The sequence below is a fragment of the Heteronotia binoei genome, chromosome 21 (assembly GCF_032191835.1).
Source record: "Heteronotia binoei isolate CCM8104 ecotype False Entrance Well chromosome 21, APGP_CSIRO_Hbin_v1, whole genome shotgun sequence".
NCBI classification, from domain to species: domain Eukaryota; kingdom Metazoa; phylum Chordata; class Lepidosauria; order Squamata; family Gekkonidae; genus Heteronotia; species Heteronotia binoei.
The window spans coordinates 183427164-183443833 of record NC_083243.1 but is presented as its reverse complement, the minus strand read 5'-3'; the positions used below and the strand labels follow the sequence as shown (position 1 = coordinate 183443833).

Here is a 16670-nt window from a genome sequence, read left to right as displayed (position 1 = left end):
TAGAAGCGTCCTCCAGGAAACTCTGTAGCTGCAACGCCACTGCCCTCTCGATAAGTTTGCCCAAAAAGGGCAAATTCGATACCGGCCGATAGTGTGCCAATTCGGTCGGATCTAACGATGTTTTCTTCAAGAGGGGACGGACCACCGCCTCTCTGAGCGCTGATGGAAAATGCCCCTCCAGTAGGGATCTATTTATGATATCCCGTATAGGATATCTTAGCTCCCTCCGGCAGGTCTTAATAAGCCAGGAGGGGCATGGGTCCAATTTACAAGTTGTTGGGCGTGCAGATAGGAGGATCCTGTCAACTTCTTCCAGGCTGAGCGCGCCGAAGCCATCCAGGACGCGATCCGAAGACAGGCACGGAGCCTCAGGTTCGCTAACTGTATCTAATATGGCAGGAAAGTCGGAACGGAGCGATGCGATTTTATCCGCAAAAAAAATCCGCAAAAGCCTCACAGCCAATTTCCAATTCATTAAAATTTGGTCTGCCCTGTGGCAGCGTTGTAAGGGTCCGGATTGTATTGAACAGTTGTGCCGGGCGCGAAATTGCGGACGCAATCTCCGCCGCAAAGTAAGTTTTCTTTGCGGCCTTGACTGCCATCTCATAGGACTTCATAACCTCTCTATAAGATGTTCGAGTCGCTTCGTAATAACAATCTGTGTGAGTTGGTTTTCTGTAGACCTTGTGACACAGTATGTTATTCCAAGACACTGTAATGCAGGACAACACATCCAATTACCATGTTAGATTACACAGGGAAGCCATTGAAATCCATAAACATAAACACAATATTAACAGGAAAGAAAAGAGTTCTGGGAGGAGCCAGCATATTTTGACTTGTCATGTGTTGCGAAGGATTGTAAAATGTATGGCACATAATAATACCCCGGTCTGAGAATCTGACAAAGCTCTACTGTGAAACAGCCAGTTCCAGCCTGCGGCAGCCCTGTTATCAGATTTTGAATTGGTGGGGTTCTTCTTTCATATCCATTGGCACAAAGTGAAGGGCAATTTTTCCCATTTGGAATTCTTAAATTGTGCAGTGGACTCATTGATTTACAGCATGGACATTGGCTTGTGCTACTAGCCGTTTTTTGATGAGTCAGATTTCATGGAAGTGCAGTGTTGCACGTTTTGAATGTATGAGATTTATATTTTATGTATATTGATATTTATTGCTTTATAAACAGTTATTTCTGCTGTAACAGTAATTGTAGCCATGAATTTGCCTTCATGTTGATTTCTGCATCTTACAACAGCACCACAGATAAGATTAGAATTTCAGTAGCTGATCCATATACAAAGGAACCTCCTCAGGAAAGCAATTAGCATGTCACAGCCTGGGAAGCTCCTACAAGATAATGACTCAGCTCCACCCCACCTTCCTGAGTAGATTTAAACTACTTGCCTACCATCTTCTTCTCACTTTGACCCAGAGAGAACTCCTGTTTTCTGGGTTATACCTCTGAGGATGCCAAGTCTCACAATGCCAACACCACGGCCACACAGCCTGGAAACTCTACAACAACTAATGTCAGAAAACCTCCTAATTAAATCATAGAGGGATGCTCCCGAGCAACAGAGGATCTGTTTTTCTACTTATAACAATGGCAGTAGGTGGTCTATTGTCAGGTGGTCTCTTGTCAGGATTGTTAGGATTAAATTCTTCCTAAGTATAAACTGCAATATTGGGTAGAGAGTTTTATTTCCCAGAAACCTCAACTTTTTAAAAAAACTTTCTAATACTTAGGAACTTTATTGGAACATAATAAAAATAGATACAAAAAAGGAATGGTGATTTTATTATCAATCACAAAAACATTACTAGCCAAGAAATGGAAGGATCCGAAACTTCCTACACTTCAAAGTTGGTATAACAATATTTGGGAATATTTTATTTATAGTAAAATTGCTTATAATAGTCATCATGCAATATCAGCTCTATCCTATGAGGAAAAAAAATTGTTACTCCATGGTTTCCTATAATTACCTTTTTAACCTTAATTTTTAAACTTAATCAGAATTTTAATGTTTAAATGTAATTTGTTTCTTTGCCTTTCTTTGTATAGTTGAAATTTAAATGATGCTGTTAGCCGCCCTGAGCCTGCTCCGGCGGGGAGGGCGGGATACAAATAAAATTATCTATCTAATTATCTATCTATCTAACCCAATAAGAGATACTACTGAACAACACATTGTACAACTCAATGATTTATTTTTAAGTAGGAAAACATTATAAGATTAGCCTTGATCCAACAATTTGACACTTGTTATTGTATGCATGAAACTTTAATTTAGTGGTTTTTATTTGGTTTTTATAATGTGTTTTTCATTTTTTATCTTTGATGAAATGTGTACAAAGGGAAAAACTACAATTATACTGCTTAAACAATGACTTCAAATACTGTAACTTATGAAACTCTCAATAAAATTAGTCCTTATGATTATGAAGCATGCTTGATAACCTGTGAGCAATAGGTTGGGGACAGAGCAGTATTTCCATGGACACAAAGACATTTGCCTATAGAGCACAATTTTTATAATCCTCCACCTTCATTCTCCAAAGTGCCCCTTGGAATCCTGTTCCTAGGGGACTGCTCAAAAGTAAAATTTCAGGGGATATTTCAGGCTGCTGAGGAAGGATGGAGTGGAGAATCAGACTGTGTGGGTGGAAACACTGTGGCTGTCTCATTAAATCTCAAAACTGAACTGAATTCGGCCCCTCCCGGCTAGGCCGACGACGTCATTTTGAGGCCGGGGGCTGTTGTTGCAGACCCGGATGGATGGGAGGCTGGCTGGCCTTTCCAGGCATCCAGGGAACTGCGGGTGGGTGTGAAGCCGGGGCTAAAAAAAGTCCTGGCCCCGCCCAGCTCTGAACAGTTTCTTTTTGACTCTCGACGCACCTGCCCACCCTGCAGTAGTACAGGTTTCACCGGTCGCCTTATTAGGGGCCAGGTAGGAATTTTTTTACCTTCACATAATTGGCCTACATGGTGTGTGTGTGTTTTTTGCCTACGTTGTACTACTTGATACTTGTTAGGGAAGGAGGGATATAGTTATGTTTGCTTTGGTCGCTTGGCAGGAGAAGGAATGGGATACAGAATTTAGCTGGTGAGCACCTACGGCCCGGCAGCATTTTGGTGCAGGTGGTCTGTATGAACAGCAGATGGGCTTCACGGCTCAGTGCTGGGAATGCAGGTCACAACGGAGCCTTACCTGGGCAGATCTTTCCGGACAGATTGATGCTGGCCTGGGTGAGGGTGGTAATGGGGGCCTGGCTGGCCTAGCACCAGCCATAACAGCTTGAGCTTGTGCTGAGGGCTAGGTGGCTTGCCCGTCCCAGGACAAGGGACTTACCCCAGGGCTTGTACTGTTTAGGCCCATGACCCTTGCCATACTAGTATAATAAGTTATGTTAATAAAGCAGCCCAGTTTACTGAACTTACTGTGTCAGTCTCTTTCTTCCAACTGGGGGTGGGGGTGGGCAATAAGATTTCCAGTAGCTAGAAGCAGCCAATGAAAGCCCTATATAAATCTTTGGCCTGAACAGTACCTAGCAGAGCCATAAGAAATTATGTAAAATAAGGGCATTATGCAAATATTTTCATCTGCCTAATTTACATAACTGCTTAATTGTACCTTTAAAGAAAAAAATACAGCCCTTACTTAATATTACTGAATATTAAATCTTAAACATCAGATTACTGAATATTGGAAATTTGAAGGACTGATTTAAGGAATAGTAGCATAGTGTATATCGATGTGAGTTTTATGTATTTTTAGGTTTTTATGTATTTTATTGTATAATTTTAATCGTATTTAAATCGACCTCTGTTAGCTTTTATTGTTGTAAGCCGCCCTGAGCCCGCCTCGGTGGGGTAGGGCGGGATATAAATCGAATAAAGTAAAGTAAAGTAATATTGATTTGTAAAATTATTGGTATTCTGGTCCAAAATGCTCCTGGTCCACTCAGTACTAGGCTGATATTTGTGTTTTGAAAGTTAATATACATTTCAGAACATTTATATATTGGAAGGGAAATATTAACATATAAAGCTTTTACAAATATATAATATTTTCCTTCAACTCCCCCCACCTCCCTTTCCCTTCTTCCTTTTGAATTCTATTGGTATCCATTTCTTTGGCTTTCTGGGAAGGCAATCCATTTAAAATGCCCTCTGTGTCTTTCCATCTCTCAATTCCCCCACCCTACTCCTTTTCTTCTCCTGTTTTCACAGCAAGATTGTATTTCTATTAGACATTTGTATAAAACATAGGCTGTGGTCTACAGCAAATGAATTTGTCAACAATTCCTAAGTGTATAGCACATGAGCCAGTGAAAAGACCATCTTTGTTGGGAGTTGGAAGAGAATGATGATTTGTACCCATCAGTAGTTCCATTTGACCAATAGTATGCATTCTATCCATGTGATTTGCTGTGGGTGGGTATGTGTTTTTGTACTTTTTTCCATCAGCAGCTTTAGTGATATGCAGGCTGGCAGATACCTATAGCGTAAAGGAGAAAGCTCAGCAAAAATCTTTTCAAGTGGCTCAGCAAGGCACAACTCCCACTGATAAAATGCAGAAAGTTGTCAGAGGCACTTTAGGAGATTAGCAAACTACTTTTAAAAGTTAGTTTTGTTTGCTTTTTCCCTCCCTCCCTCCCTCTTGAACCTCTTCAAACCCCAATTATGGCAAAAGACTAGCAATCATCAGACTTGTTTTTCATTCAAAGCCTGTAATGTGCATCTTGTGCTAAATTTGCCATCTCCAAAAGACTTAATTGGGTCTGTGAGGCAAAAGGTTAAAAAGAAGACTTTCCCCACAAGAATTCAGATTTCACCAAGAATGAGCCTAATGCAGCTATATAGTAACAACAGGAATCAATTGTAACTAGTGAATGTTTGCAGGTGGCCAATAAGGGAGAGATTTTTCTGTAGTAAGAAAAATGCTGTAGTAACTTGAATTACTACTTTGATACTTCTTGGTTTTGCCCAGAACATTATCTCCTTTTTTAACCAATTGTTCTTTAGTCCAGGAAATGCAACACTTTTTTAAAAAATGTTTGACAACAACAACAAAAAAATCATCAACAGTGTTGTTATGGTGAGCCAGCCTCTAGGGTCACGTAGGCTGATTACAGACCAGCGCTTTGGGTCGTCTCAGAGATGCCTCTGAAGTCGACCCAAAAAACCTGGCCACACAGCAACATCTGCCGGCCACCACCATCCCGCACTTACCCCATCCTGAGAGACACTCCAACCGCTTCAAAAAGGAACCACTTGGAAAGTGGTCCCTTTTCGCTAGGATGGCTCTGAGGCAGCAGCCAGCCATCTGGAAGCCTGGAGAGCACCTTACAAGTGCCTGGGAAGCTGCAAGTGGTATGCATGACATTTCACATGCTCCCCAGCCGCCCAAGACCCACTCCTTCTTCCGGTGCCATCCGGAAGCACCAGGGCGCTCTTCTTTCGGCTGGCTTTGTTCAGGGTGGCTGCAAGCTGCCCCCAAACGGCCATCTGTTATCAGCCATTGAATGCTTTTTATCAGCAATTTCCTGCATCCCAGATGGGCTATCTTTCCTGAATCAGCCCAGAATCCATCTAGACACTGCCACAATCTAGAGTTTCAGATAACTACAATACTTTCTTCTGACTCTTATGGTGATCAGAACTTGTAATCTTTATCTATATTAAGCAGAAGAAAACCAGTGTCAGCAGGAGAATAGCCTGTTATGAGTTAGAAAGAGGGTGAAGACACAGCTTTGTATTTAAAACTAGAAAGAAGAATTGTATTTGTAAGGAATAATAGTATGAATATAGAAGAAAGCACAAATACTTCTATACTGGTGCCATTTATGTATCCCTGGGACAAAGCTTACTAGTAGAGACCATCCTTTATTTTTAGGTCATTTCTTAGGAGATCTGTCCTAAGCTATGTGATTTCTCCAACTTGAAGATTTTGGTGGATATGCCAGTGCTGCTGGCATTCAAAATCTAGACTAGGGAAATTTCAAGTAGTATATCTAAGAAGTGATTGTGTGTGGTCATTTAAATGCTACCCTGATATCCCCAGCCATAACATGACAATAAGAGTCCAAAGTATCAAAGGTTAAAACTACTGTAAATCTTCTCAATTTGTTGATAAAATTGACTACTGATTTGAATTATATAGGAAATAATATAAATACAAGATGCTGATCAAATCCAAGTATATAAAAACACACTGTAATCTACTTACAGTGACTAATTTTAATGTATATACTACTATAATATAGCCGTTTAAAAAAAAACTTTTTGTACCAATAAATGTGGTACACTACAATTTAAATCACTCCCATTTCATGGATATCAAGAAATATTCTTGAGTATTTACTGAGATACTTGTAATTGGATTTTTCTGACTATATGGTTTTGTGGGTGGGCTAGTATTCATTTAATTTCTTTTTAGGTGATCAGCTTATGAGACAAACACACATATGATTCTTTTGTTGCATAATCTCACAAGCTGGAGTAGGGACTTGACAAGGCAGGATAGGGGAGACTGAGATAAAGGAGCAGAGGACCAGGTGACGACCACCCGCTGGGCTTATTGATGATGACCACTACTTCTGATGCTGGTGGGGAAAGCAGAAGAGCAGGCAGAGGTAATGGAGGTCAATCAGCTGAGAAGAGGAGGTGAGGCAGGCAAGAACAGATGCCCTGGTGAAGAGATGAAGGTCACTTTTGTCTGTTTTTTCTCCCCTTTCACCTTCACCTTTAAGGCATCCACTTTTTCATTCACCACTGGGAGTTAATGAGTAGTCAGGGGAACCATCAGTTACAACTCAAAGAAAGAGACAGTGAAGTAGGGGGAAAGGGAAAGATGCAGAAGCAGCTCCCCTGCGTGCTTGGTTTCTCTGCCACACTTATGGATTATTTTATAGTAATCTATAGTGGTACTCATAGGCATAAACTACAGGGGGCTCAGGGACTTGGACCTCCCCTAAATTTTTCTGAGTGGGGGGGCAACTAGTGAATATAAAATAGGATACAATTTAAAACCCTAAACATAAACTGCATTAAAAGGGATATAACCCATTAATGCATCCATCAGAATTATCACCAAACTTGAAATTGTCAAATGCATTAAAAAAAATAAAAACAATATATACACCACAACCAAGATATTAGCACAGTTCACTATTTGCACAAGGTAAATAATCAAAAACACCAAGCAAAGGTAATCACAAAAATAGTAATTAGAAGTATAACATTCTTTTATAGGTATGGTTATTTGGGATAACCTCATTTTCAGTAAGATAATTAATAATGGGATACCAAATTGAAATCAGTTTAGCTTCTTGAGGGACAGATACAACAGGTTCAACATAGGATGTGATTGTATACATAATGAAATAACCCCATAGCTTGCATTGGCAAAATCTAATTGAAGGTCTGGACTCAGAGATCCAGAGCGAAGCTATCACTGACCGTGCAATGGGCAATAATAAGTGAACAGTCTCAGTTTTAATTCTATCACCAGTAGGACCAGACCATTTGCCCAAGGCTTTTGATATTCAGAACATATCAGTTCTTGAATATGTTTAGTGTCTGTCAGAAAAGAAAGTATGGTCCTTAACCCTGACTGACTCCACCCACTTTCAATGTAGCAACAATTAGACTGTAAGGCCTCTGTTGGGCCTACTTGCCTGACTGAATTTAGGCTGAATTATCAATAATAAATTATAAGGATTTAAAATTTATCCAATAACATCCTAAGAATTCAACCCAGAGTGGTAAAAGGAGGAGTAGTCAATATATCTCATAACTCATTTTTAACAAATATATAATGGTGGCCACAAATCAATTTGACCTTTCGTTTTTCATAGTTGGACTTCCAACAGATATCAGGGTAATTGAAATTTCTCATGTCCCATCCACCGTGTCCCATCTCTTTGAGAACTTTGTAAACTGTTCTAGGAGTATCTCATCCAAGTCCTTTGTCTGGCTTGGTGGTCTATAGCAGACCCTCACCATAATTTCACTATTACTTCTTATTCCTTTTTATTTTTACCAGAGACTCTTTTATTTCTACCCAGGCTTAGATTCACATCTTTCCTCACAAGTATATAATTCTTGTACATATAGTGTGACTCCTCCACCTTTCCTTATTTGTCTGTCCCTTTTAAATAAGTTGTGTTCCTCAGTCTTCATATTCCAACTGTGAGTGTCATCCCACCAAGTTCCAGTAATGCTTATTACGTCATAGTCCCCTTCCAGTTCCTACTGCTTGTTTCCCATACTCTGCACATTATCAGAATCCATATTTTATGCTCCCTGAGTTTTTTGTTTCTCCATTAATGGAATTATTTTTCCATTAAGATCCTTGGGTCCAGATAGGCTACTCTGGGACTGGAATGACAGCTGCCAGAATGGAAAGACAATCCCTAGCAATAGAATTTGGGCTCTGGGACTGGAATCACAGCTCCCAGAATGGAATGATGGTCCCCAGGAAGATAATCTGTGATCTGGGGCTGGAATTACAGGACATAGAGTGGAATGACATGTCTTTGAAGTAGCAGAAGCATTCTGGTTCTATAATGACAGCTCCCAGAGTGGAATGATGATCCCTAGTAATAGAATCTTTGCTCTGGGACTGGAATGACAGGATGCAAAGTGGAAAGACAGGGAATAGGCTCAGTGCTCTGGCACTGAGACCCAGCCCCAGCCCCCCTCCCCCACAGGAAATTGGAAAGACTATGCCCCTGCTACTGTTGCCAATGTTGGGTGACAATTTCTTTGCTTGGTTAACAGCTTGAAAACAAGGTTATTGTTTTCTCGATGGTTGTAGAGTGTCCAGAGATATTCCTTTGATTTTTTTTGTTAAGTATGCTTGTGAGTTCAGGCAAGAAGAATGGCATGGAAACATTCAGACTAAGCTTCAAACAAAAACAAAGCTAACCAAAAATCTTACTGTGAAATAAATGGCATACTAGCATAAAATAATATTCAGATATCTGGGAAAAGAACAAAGGAAGAGGTGAAACAAGACTCATTGAACATTAAAGACATGACAATTTACTGGTTTGTACAACCGTTGAAGACAAATGTCTTCCTGGTTTCATTCTTTGAGACACTTCAAACTCCATTTCCATTGGAAGCAACATAAGAATTAGGGGAGGAATATTCTGACTTTGTCCTTGACTTGACTTGACTCTTAACCCCAAAGCCTGGTGCCACTGTGACATGATGATTCATTTCCTTCTCATTCTTGAAAGGTAAACAGGTTTGTTTCTAGGTGTGTGAGAAATGTGTAGTACATTTGTTTTTGCTTTGTTAGACAGCATTCTGAGTTTTCAGATATTTGTGTACTGTCTTTCAGTATAAAACATTCACAATGGCTAACAATAAAAGGAGCACAAACTGACTCATAAGCCAAAATTTGGCATGAACTTGGGCTGGTTTGGAGCCCCTGAACTGATCTTTAGGGAGGGCATCTTCACTGAACAGTGGGTTGACTGTTTTGTGGTTTTGAATTAATGCCAGATCTAAGAGCATCCATTTTAATGGGTTGTGTCTTGATGCTGTTGTATCTGGTAAATACATGCACGGAGCTTCAAATACTTCAAACTTGCTTATGTCTTTTTCATTTCATTTGGCTTCACAGAAGACAAGACCTGGACTGTGGTCCAACACAACAACACTGGACTGACTGAAGTTCAGGGGGCTAACCCAGGGAAACCGTACACCCTGAACTTCAACTACAACAGCAGTATAGAGCAGCTGGAGACAATGATAAATAGTGCTGAATACTGTGAACAGGAGGCAGCTTACCACTGCAAAAAGTCACGTCTGCTCAATACCCCAAGTAAGTGTCATAAAGCAAAATCTTTCCACCTTAACTGTTATTGATTGTGCAGCCGACACAGCCCACGCTGCAATCCCAGCAAAAAAAAAGTGGAGCAGGTGCCTCGTTGCTTCCTCGCACGCATTGAGGCCTGTGTGCTGCAAAATATTTCTTTCTCACTTGAATCAGAGTGCCTTCAAGGTGCCTTCACCAAACAAGGGGCTGGTTGCCCCCTGTTTATTGCATAAACTGACGCAGGTGTAGTTAGATCAAACAATTTCAATGGTGGCACAGCATCGTTGTTCTCAGCGACATGATGGTAGAGTTAATTAGCTACAACTGTAGCGTTCTTCCACTTCTTATTATTCTATGCTGGAAAAGAATCTGATTAAAAATAAAATCAGGGATGCATAAGCTGCTGTCCAATAGGCAAGGGGTTTACTGCTGCCCAGAAGGCTGGAACATGTATCCTAGCATCCTAAACTTGAAATATGTAACTCAGTTGTCTGTACAGATTAAAGCTGTGGTGATTAGGGCTAGTTGATCATTGCGATGCTTGGAATTTTGAAACATACGCATAGGACAGAGACAAAAGATTGGACTAATGGCTCCTGTTGTCGCAATGGCCTTTATGTGTCCCTTGGATGAACCTCTGCTGTCTTAACTGACGAGTTTTTTTCCTAGGAATTGCATAAAAGGAGGGGTCATCTTACATTTGCACAGAAGTTACAATTACATCCAGTGATATTTTGGGGGAGGTGTATAACATTTTACATGCAGGGTTGTCTTCCTTTTCAGTAGTGTAATACAGAAGGGTCAAAGTGGGTTTTTTTAAAAACTCTTGTAGAGATAAAAGTGAAAATATCTTAAAGATCTCTCGGCTTGGCTTCGCGAACGAAGATTTAAGAAGGGTGCAATAGTCCACGTTTGCTGCAGGCTCGCTGGTGGCTGACAAGACCAATGAGGGACAGGCAGGTCCGGCCACAGCGGCTGCAGGGAAAAGTCTGATTTAGGGTTGGTCCTGTAGCAGTGCGATTCTTCCTCAATCTCCTTTTGTCCTCAAGACCAGCTATGCATGTGTTCTCAAAGGAAGAGACAGCCTGGTGGATGGTGTGCCTCCATGCTTTGCGATCTGAGGCTAGGTCAGACCACTGGTGATGGTTGATGTGACAGGTGCTAAGGGATTTCTTCAAGGAGTCCTTGTACCTCTTCTTTGGTGCCCCTCTATTTCGATGGCCGGTGGAGAGTTCGCCATACAGAGCAATCTTGGGAAGGCGGTGGTTTTCCATCCTAGAAATATGCCCTGCCCAGCGCAGCTGCATCTTCAACAGCAGTGCCTCGATGCTGGTAACCTCTGCCCGCTTGAGGACTTCAAGATACTGAAAGGAAAGTCATCCCAGTGGAGCAGCCAGTCTGTATCTATTACCGTTTTTGCACACAGCTTACCTCGCAGTCACAATCCTGTTCCCTCCGCAGCGTCCGGTCAGATTTCCCACCATCTGTGCCGGAGTTACAGGAAGTGCCGCAGCATCTGCGTAGCAAACGTAAACTGGGTTTTAGCGGTTTACGTTTGCTATGCAAAAGCTGCGGCACTTCCTGTAACTCCGGCGCAGATGGTGCAAAATCCGACCGGACGCTGCTGAGGGAACAAGATTGTGACTGCGAGGTTAGCTGTGTGCGAAAACGGCCCCCATCTGCAGATACTTGAATTCATGGATCAGGGTCACATATGCACTGAACAGATGGTTTTGCAAACTTGGAGGGGCCCCTAGGTTTGCAAAAAAAATCTGTCTTTTTAAAAATTGGGGTTTTTAAATTCTACCACAAATAAAAGAGCGTTCTCTGTTAGCACAGAGAAGGCACCTAACTCAGGGGGCACAGCAGACTAGGAGCCATATTGGGCCTGGGCCCAGTGGAGGTGGTACAGGAGCCATGCTAGACCTGATGGGAGTAGCACAGCAGTCCTGGAGCCACAGCAGATCCAGCAAGAAAGTGTGGGTTGATGTGATTCCCCCACATCCCCCACTTTCACATCCCCCCCGCCCAAGTCAGGAAGAAAGTCTTTACCACAACCACCTCCTACCAAGCCAGCAGTCATCTCTGCCTGCCTTCCTACCTGCCTGTTGGAAGGCAGGTGAGGAGAGCAGCAAGGGTGGGGAGGTGAGTGAATGCTAAGGGAGGGGAGGGCAGTCGAGTGTCAGGGCTGGGGGCAGAGCCAGATTAGCCCAGTAGGCCAAGTAGGCAGCGACCTAGAGACCTCCACACCTTTAAGGGCCCCGGGCCAGCCCCCCCCCCCCCGTTTGTTCTGTCTGGATATTATATTCTTTGCCTCTCTACTCAATCTGGGTCTGGAGACCAATTCACTCTCTTCCCATGCTCTCTCCCCTTCTCAATTCACTGCTTTCCCTCCTCGGCCACCACCTCTCCCCGCCTCCTTCCACTTCAGCTTCAGCTTTCCCACCCTTCCGATTCACTTTCTCCCCACCTTCCCTCCCCGCCTGAGTCTGGTAAGAGCCTGGCAGAGGGGCAAGGAAAGACTAGACCCACTGAACAGATGGAAATCTTCATCCTGCCACTAGGGCCACATAGGAGAAAGTAATTTTAAAATTATGATGGGAGGGAGGTTTAATGATGACAATTATAATTTGAGAAGCATTTTAAAGTAGATGCTGAGCTGATATAATTCAGTACACCTTCCAGTGATGTCAGGGGGTGTGGCATATGCAAATCACAAATCCTCCTATGCTGACGTACTTGCTGTATAACAGGGAGAGGAAGCACAGTTTGATCATATTCCAGGAGCTGCTGTTGTCGTAGCGCATGAGATTTAAGGCCAGCGCAACATGTGAATGGCAGTTGTCGCAGCAGAGGTTGTGCATACGATGCTTGTACTCCTCAGAGGCATCGTGGACTGCTGTATCCCAAGCATTGGGGCCACAGGAATATACTTTATTTGGATCTAGCTTCCAATACTTGACAGGCTTCCCAAAAGCCATGTTGTCTTCAGAGACATAATAAGGCCCTGCAAAGTCTCGTATGATTCCAGCTGATGTACAAATGCCCATGTGACCAATGATGGGGAAGAGCCAGGTGAGCACGGGGATGGGCGTCCACACCACGCAGTAGGGGAAGCGGCAGCGCTCGGGGTCCACGCCGGCCCCCGCGCCGCCGCCGCCGACACCCATCCGGACCACCGCGGGGAACTGCCGCATATGCAAATGAGTTGTGCTCATGAGCTCTGGCACCTCTCTTTCTATGAAATGACCCCTGAATATATGCAAAATCAGTCTGTGAATATGACAAGGATGAGAGAAACAGCCTAGATAGGGGGGAAAAAAAACTTCATTTAAATATGAAGAAAAGGCAATTATATTTTAATTAAAAAAATCCAATCAGCCCAATCCCACCCCACATCCAGAAAAGCAAAGGCGCTGCATGCTCACACTGTTAAAAAATCAGCACAACTTGTCCTAACTAAGGGAGCAGGAGAGAAGCAGCACTCCACCATGTTCAGTGAATGTCAAGGGTGGAGTTAGATAAGGAAAACAGGAAGGGTGGCGGGTGAATGAAATGCCAAGGGTAGGGGTAGGTGAGGAAAGCTACAAGGGTTGGGCAAACTGATAGAAAACATTGGGGGAGGGAAGTGATAGGGTAGGCTGGTAGATAAGGGGAATGGGAGAAAGGGGGGGGGAAATTGGGGAGTAGGTTGACAAAGAGGGGAAGGGTGGTGGCAAAAGAGATGGGATAGGTTAACAGATAAGGGGAAGGGAGAAAGAGGGGGAAGGACATTAAAAAGGGGGGAAGAAGGAAGGAACTAAAGAGGGGGAAGGGATGCACCCTCTCCACAAGTTTTTTTTCTCGGTCTCCGCTTGTGCTAGTCGTAAGAACATAAGAGAAGCCATGTTGGATCAGGCCAATGGCCCATCCAGTCCAACACTCTGTGTCACACAGTGGCCCAAAAGATTTATATATATATACACACTGTGGCTAATAGCCACTGATGGGCCTCTGCTCCATATTTTGGTCTAACCCCCATATAGTCTATTGCCGTAAAATAAAAAGATGGGGTGGAGCTTGCCATTCTTCTTGTTGTGCGATCCTAATGGTAACTCATGCAGATTGTGAAGAGCAGCAGGATTTATCCAAATTGGGTGAGTGGTCAACAATATAGCAATGAAATTCAGTATAGAGAACTAAAAGACGATGCAGGTTGGAACAAAAATTTGGATCTTTAAAGGATATGCTTATGGTGTCTGAACTGGCCAAAACTGAGAGGGAAAGAGATCTCAGGATTGTAGAGGACAGTACGACGAACATATCAGGTAATTCTGCAGAAGCAGAAAAGGGCAAATATTCAATGCTGGGGATTTGGGGGAACTAAAAATAAAAATGACTCTATGGTGTGGCCTCATTAGAGGTGTATAGTTTGGGTTGTCATAGCTCAAAAAAAGATGGAAGAGATGTGGAAGAAGGCAACCAGCTTGATGAAGCGGTTGGAGCACCTTTCCTAGAGGAAAGACTAGGATGGGTATGAGCCAGGAAAATGGTTGTTTGTGAACTCCCACAAACCATGAACCTCCACAAACCTTTCCATTTAATGAACTGGTTGATGGTTTGTGAAGTTCATGGCATGGTAGAATGCCCCCCCCCCTGCAGGCTAGAAATGCCAAACCTGCAGTGAGTCTCCAACTGACTCTCCTCTACTTGTCCATCAAGTTTGGTGAGGATTGGATTTAGGGAGTGTGAATTACAACCCTCCCCCCAAAGCAGGTGCTCTCAGGAAAGTGCTCTTTGGGGAAAGCACAGCTGCAGACCACCTGGAAGCTAGAGAGATCACTCCCTAGGATGCCCTTTTACCTGCCCTCCCAATCTGGTGAGTATTGGCGAGGTGTGTGTGTTAAGTATCAGCCCTCCCAAAGCAGGTGCTCTCAGGAAAGTGCTCTCTCGGTAAATCACAGCCAGGCCCAGCTCACCCACTAGGCAAATGAGGCTATCCTTGAGGATGTGCCTTTTTGCCATAGATATAACAGCTCCAACAAATGGCAGTAGTTATTATTTGTTGGAGGGATCCATTCAAGACATCTATCCAGATATTCACTAAACTGTTACAGTTCTCTCTCTTAAAGTTCCTATGTGGTCTTAGAAAAGAACTGATAACTGATGTTTGGATCCCTAGCTCAAGGATTACAGGTTGATGCTGACTGTGTGGGAAAGCTTCACTGAGAACACACATGGATATAGTCAAGGGCTGACTTCTTCAGTCAGATGAAACAAATGCTAAATCACAGTTGGACTGGCTAGTCCATGCTGCTGATCTGAAGGTCTTCAGCATTGAAAACAAGATGCAAGCCCCGTCGACAAGTGCCTCATCGTCGTTATCATTAACCGCGAATGTCCAATTTCCATGGTGGCCGTTAAAGTCACCAGCACATACAGAAGGAGGAGGGTAGATAAGACTTGTGTTGGCCACGAAACTGCATCCTAACGTTCGATTACTTAGCCCAAGGTAAGTTGTGTGGACTCTGGAAACTGCAAGCTTTCTGAGTCACTTTGTCCTTGGTTGTAAGCCTCCTCCTTCGGTGGTTTTCAAACAGAGGCTAGATGGCCACCTGACAACAATGCTGATTCTGTGAACTTAGGCAGGTCCCGAGAGGGAGGGCAGGAAGGGCTGCTTCAATGCTTAGTTCTCCTGGCCCTTTCTCACATGCCCAGGGAAATGTTTATTACCACTTTGCGGTCAGGTTAGCGGTTTTCTCTGGGCCAGTTTGGCCGGGGCTCCTGAAGGGTTTTGTTTGTTGGTTTGTTTTGCCATCTTCTGGGCATGGAGCAGGGGGTAACTGGGGTCGTGAGGGTAGGTATTTATGAATTTCCTGAACTGACCCTGGAGGTCCCCTTCCAACTCTGTGATTTTATGAAACCCTGGAACAATGTCTTTCTATGATTCTGAATGCATCCTTGCACTCCTCGGTTAAGTTAGGAGAAAATCCCTGCTACTTTGGTATTCTGGGGTTTTACGTCTTCTAGGCCATCTTCATCTAGGTCGTGTGCGTGGGTAAAATGATGCCAGGTCACAGCTGACATTGTAACCCTGTAGGGTTTTCAAGACAAGAGACTAGCAGAAGTGGTTTGCTATTGTTTTCCCCAGCATAGTCACCCTGAGATTCCTTGGTAGTCTCCCATTTAAATACTAACCAGGGCTGACCCTGCTTAGTCTGTGAGAGCTGATGAGATCAGGCTAGCCTGGGCCATCCAGATCTGGGCTTCTGCTGCATTAGGATAAAGTCTATTTCCACTTACTATACTTTCCTCAGCTTCACCCAGCACAGACCTATACTTTTGAACTATCAGCTGCTGAAATACGTAATGGTTTTGCTCACATTCTGCTTGCCTGTTGTAATTAGAGTTGATTTCTTTACTTATTTTTGGTCAAGCAGTCCAGCAGTTTGTGAACTGTTAAGGCCTCTGCAATAGGTTGCTTTCTACTTATTCAGACAATGCAGTAAGTGCAATCAGTGGCATTTCACACATACATATTGTCACCTAGCCTGATGGGTGTCCTAGTTTTGATCCCCACAGACCTGTCCTTGTTGTGCACTGCTCAAAACCAGTTTCAATAAAGAGTGAGTAAGCCAGTCCATTAATTGTTTATAAATAAACTCTGGAAGTTTTTTTTTTTTTTTTTAAGATGGTGTTTGTTTAAGTCCTTATTACCAATGTTATTTCATGTATGGCCATTTTTGCAGAGCCTCATGGGAGTCACGGCCCCACCCACATCATTTAAGTACTAGATCCAAGCATTCATCCGTAAGCCTGGGGAGAGTACTGTGTAGCAGATTTCAAGTA

General features: G+C 43.1%; 2 protein-coding genes across 2 annotated transcripts in view; one reads left to right on the top strand and one right to left on the bottom strand.

The window, feature by feature from the left end:
- Positions 1-16670, top strand: part of CNTNAP5 (contactin associated protein family member 5) — a 705383-nt gene that overhangs the window by 501226 nt on the left and 187487 nt on the right. Inside the window, exon 13 of the mRNA XM_060261906.1 lies at positions 9648-9848. Coding sequence (XP_060117889.1) covers positions 9648-9848 — 201 coding nt within the window. The remainder of the gene's footprint in view (positions 1-9647; positions 9849-16670) is intronic.
- On the bottom strand, positions 12533-13039 carry LOC132588882 (transmembrane protein 222-like). Its single transcript, XM_060261341.1, has one exon. The coding sequence runs from the start codon at positions 13037-13039 to the stop codon at positions 12533-12535; it is 507 nt and encodes a 168-aa protein (XP_060117324.1).

Bases quoted from the DNA above. Each gene is read 5' to 3' on its own strand.
- LOC132588882 (XM_060261341.1), bottom strand. From the start codon at position 13,039: ATGCGGCAGTTCCCCGCGGTGGTCCGGATGGGTGTCGGCGGCGGCGGC.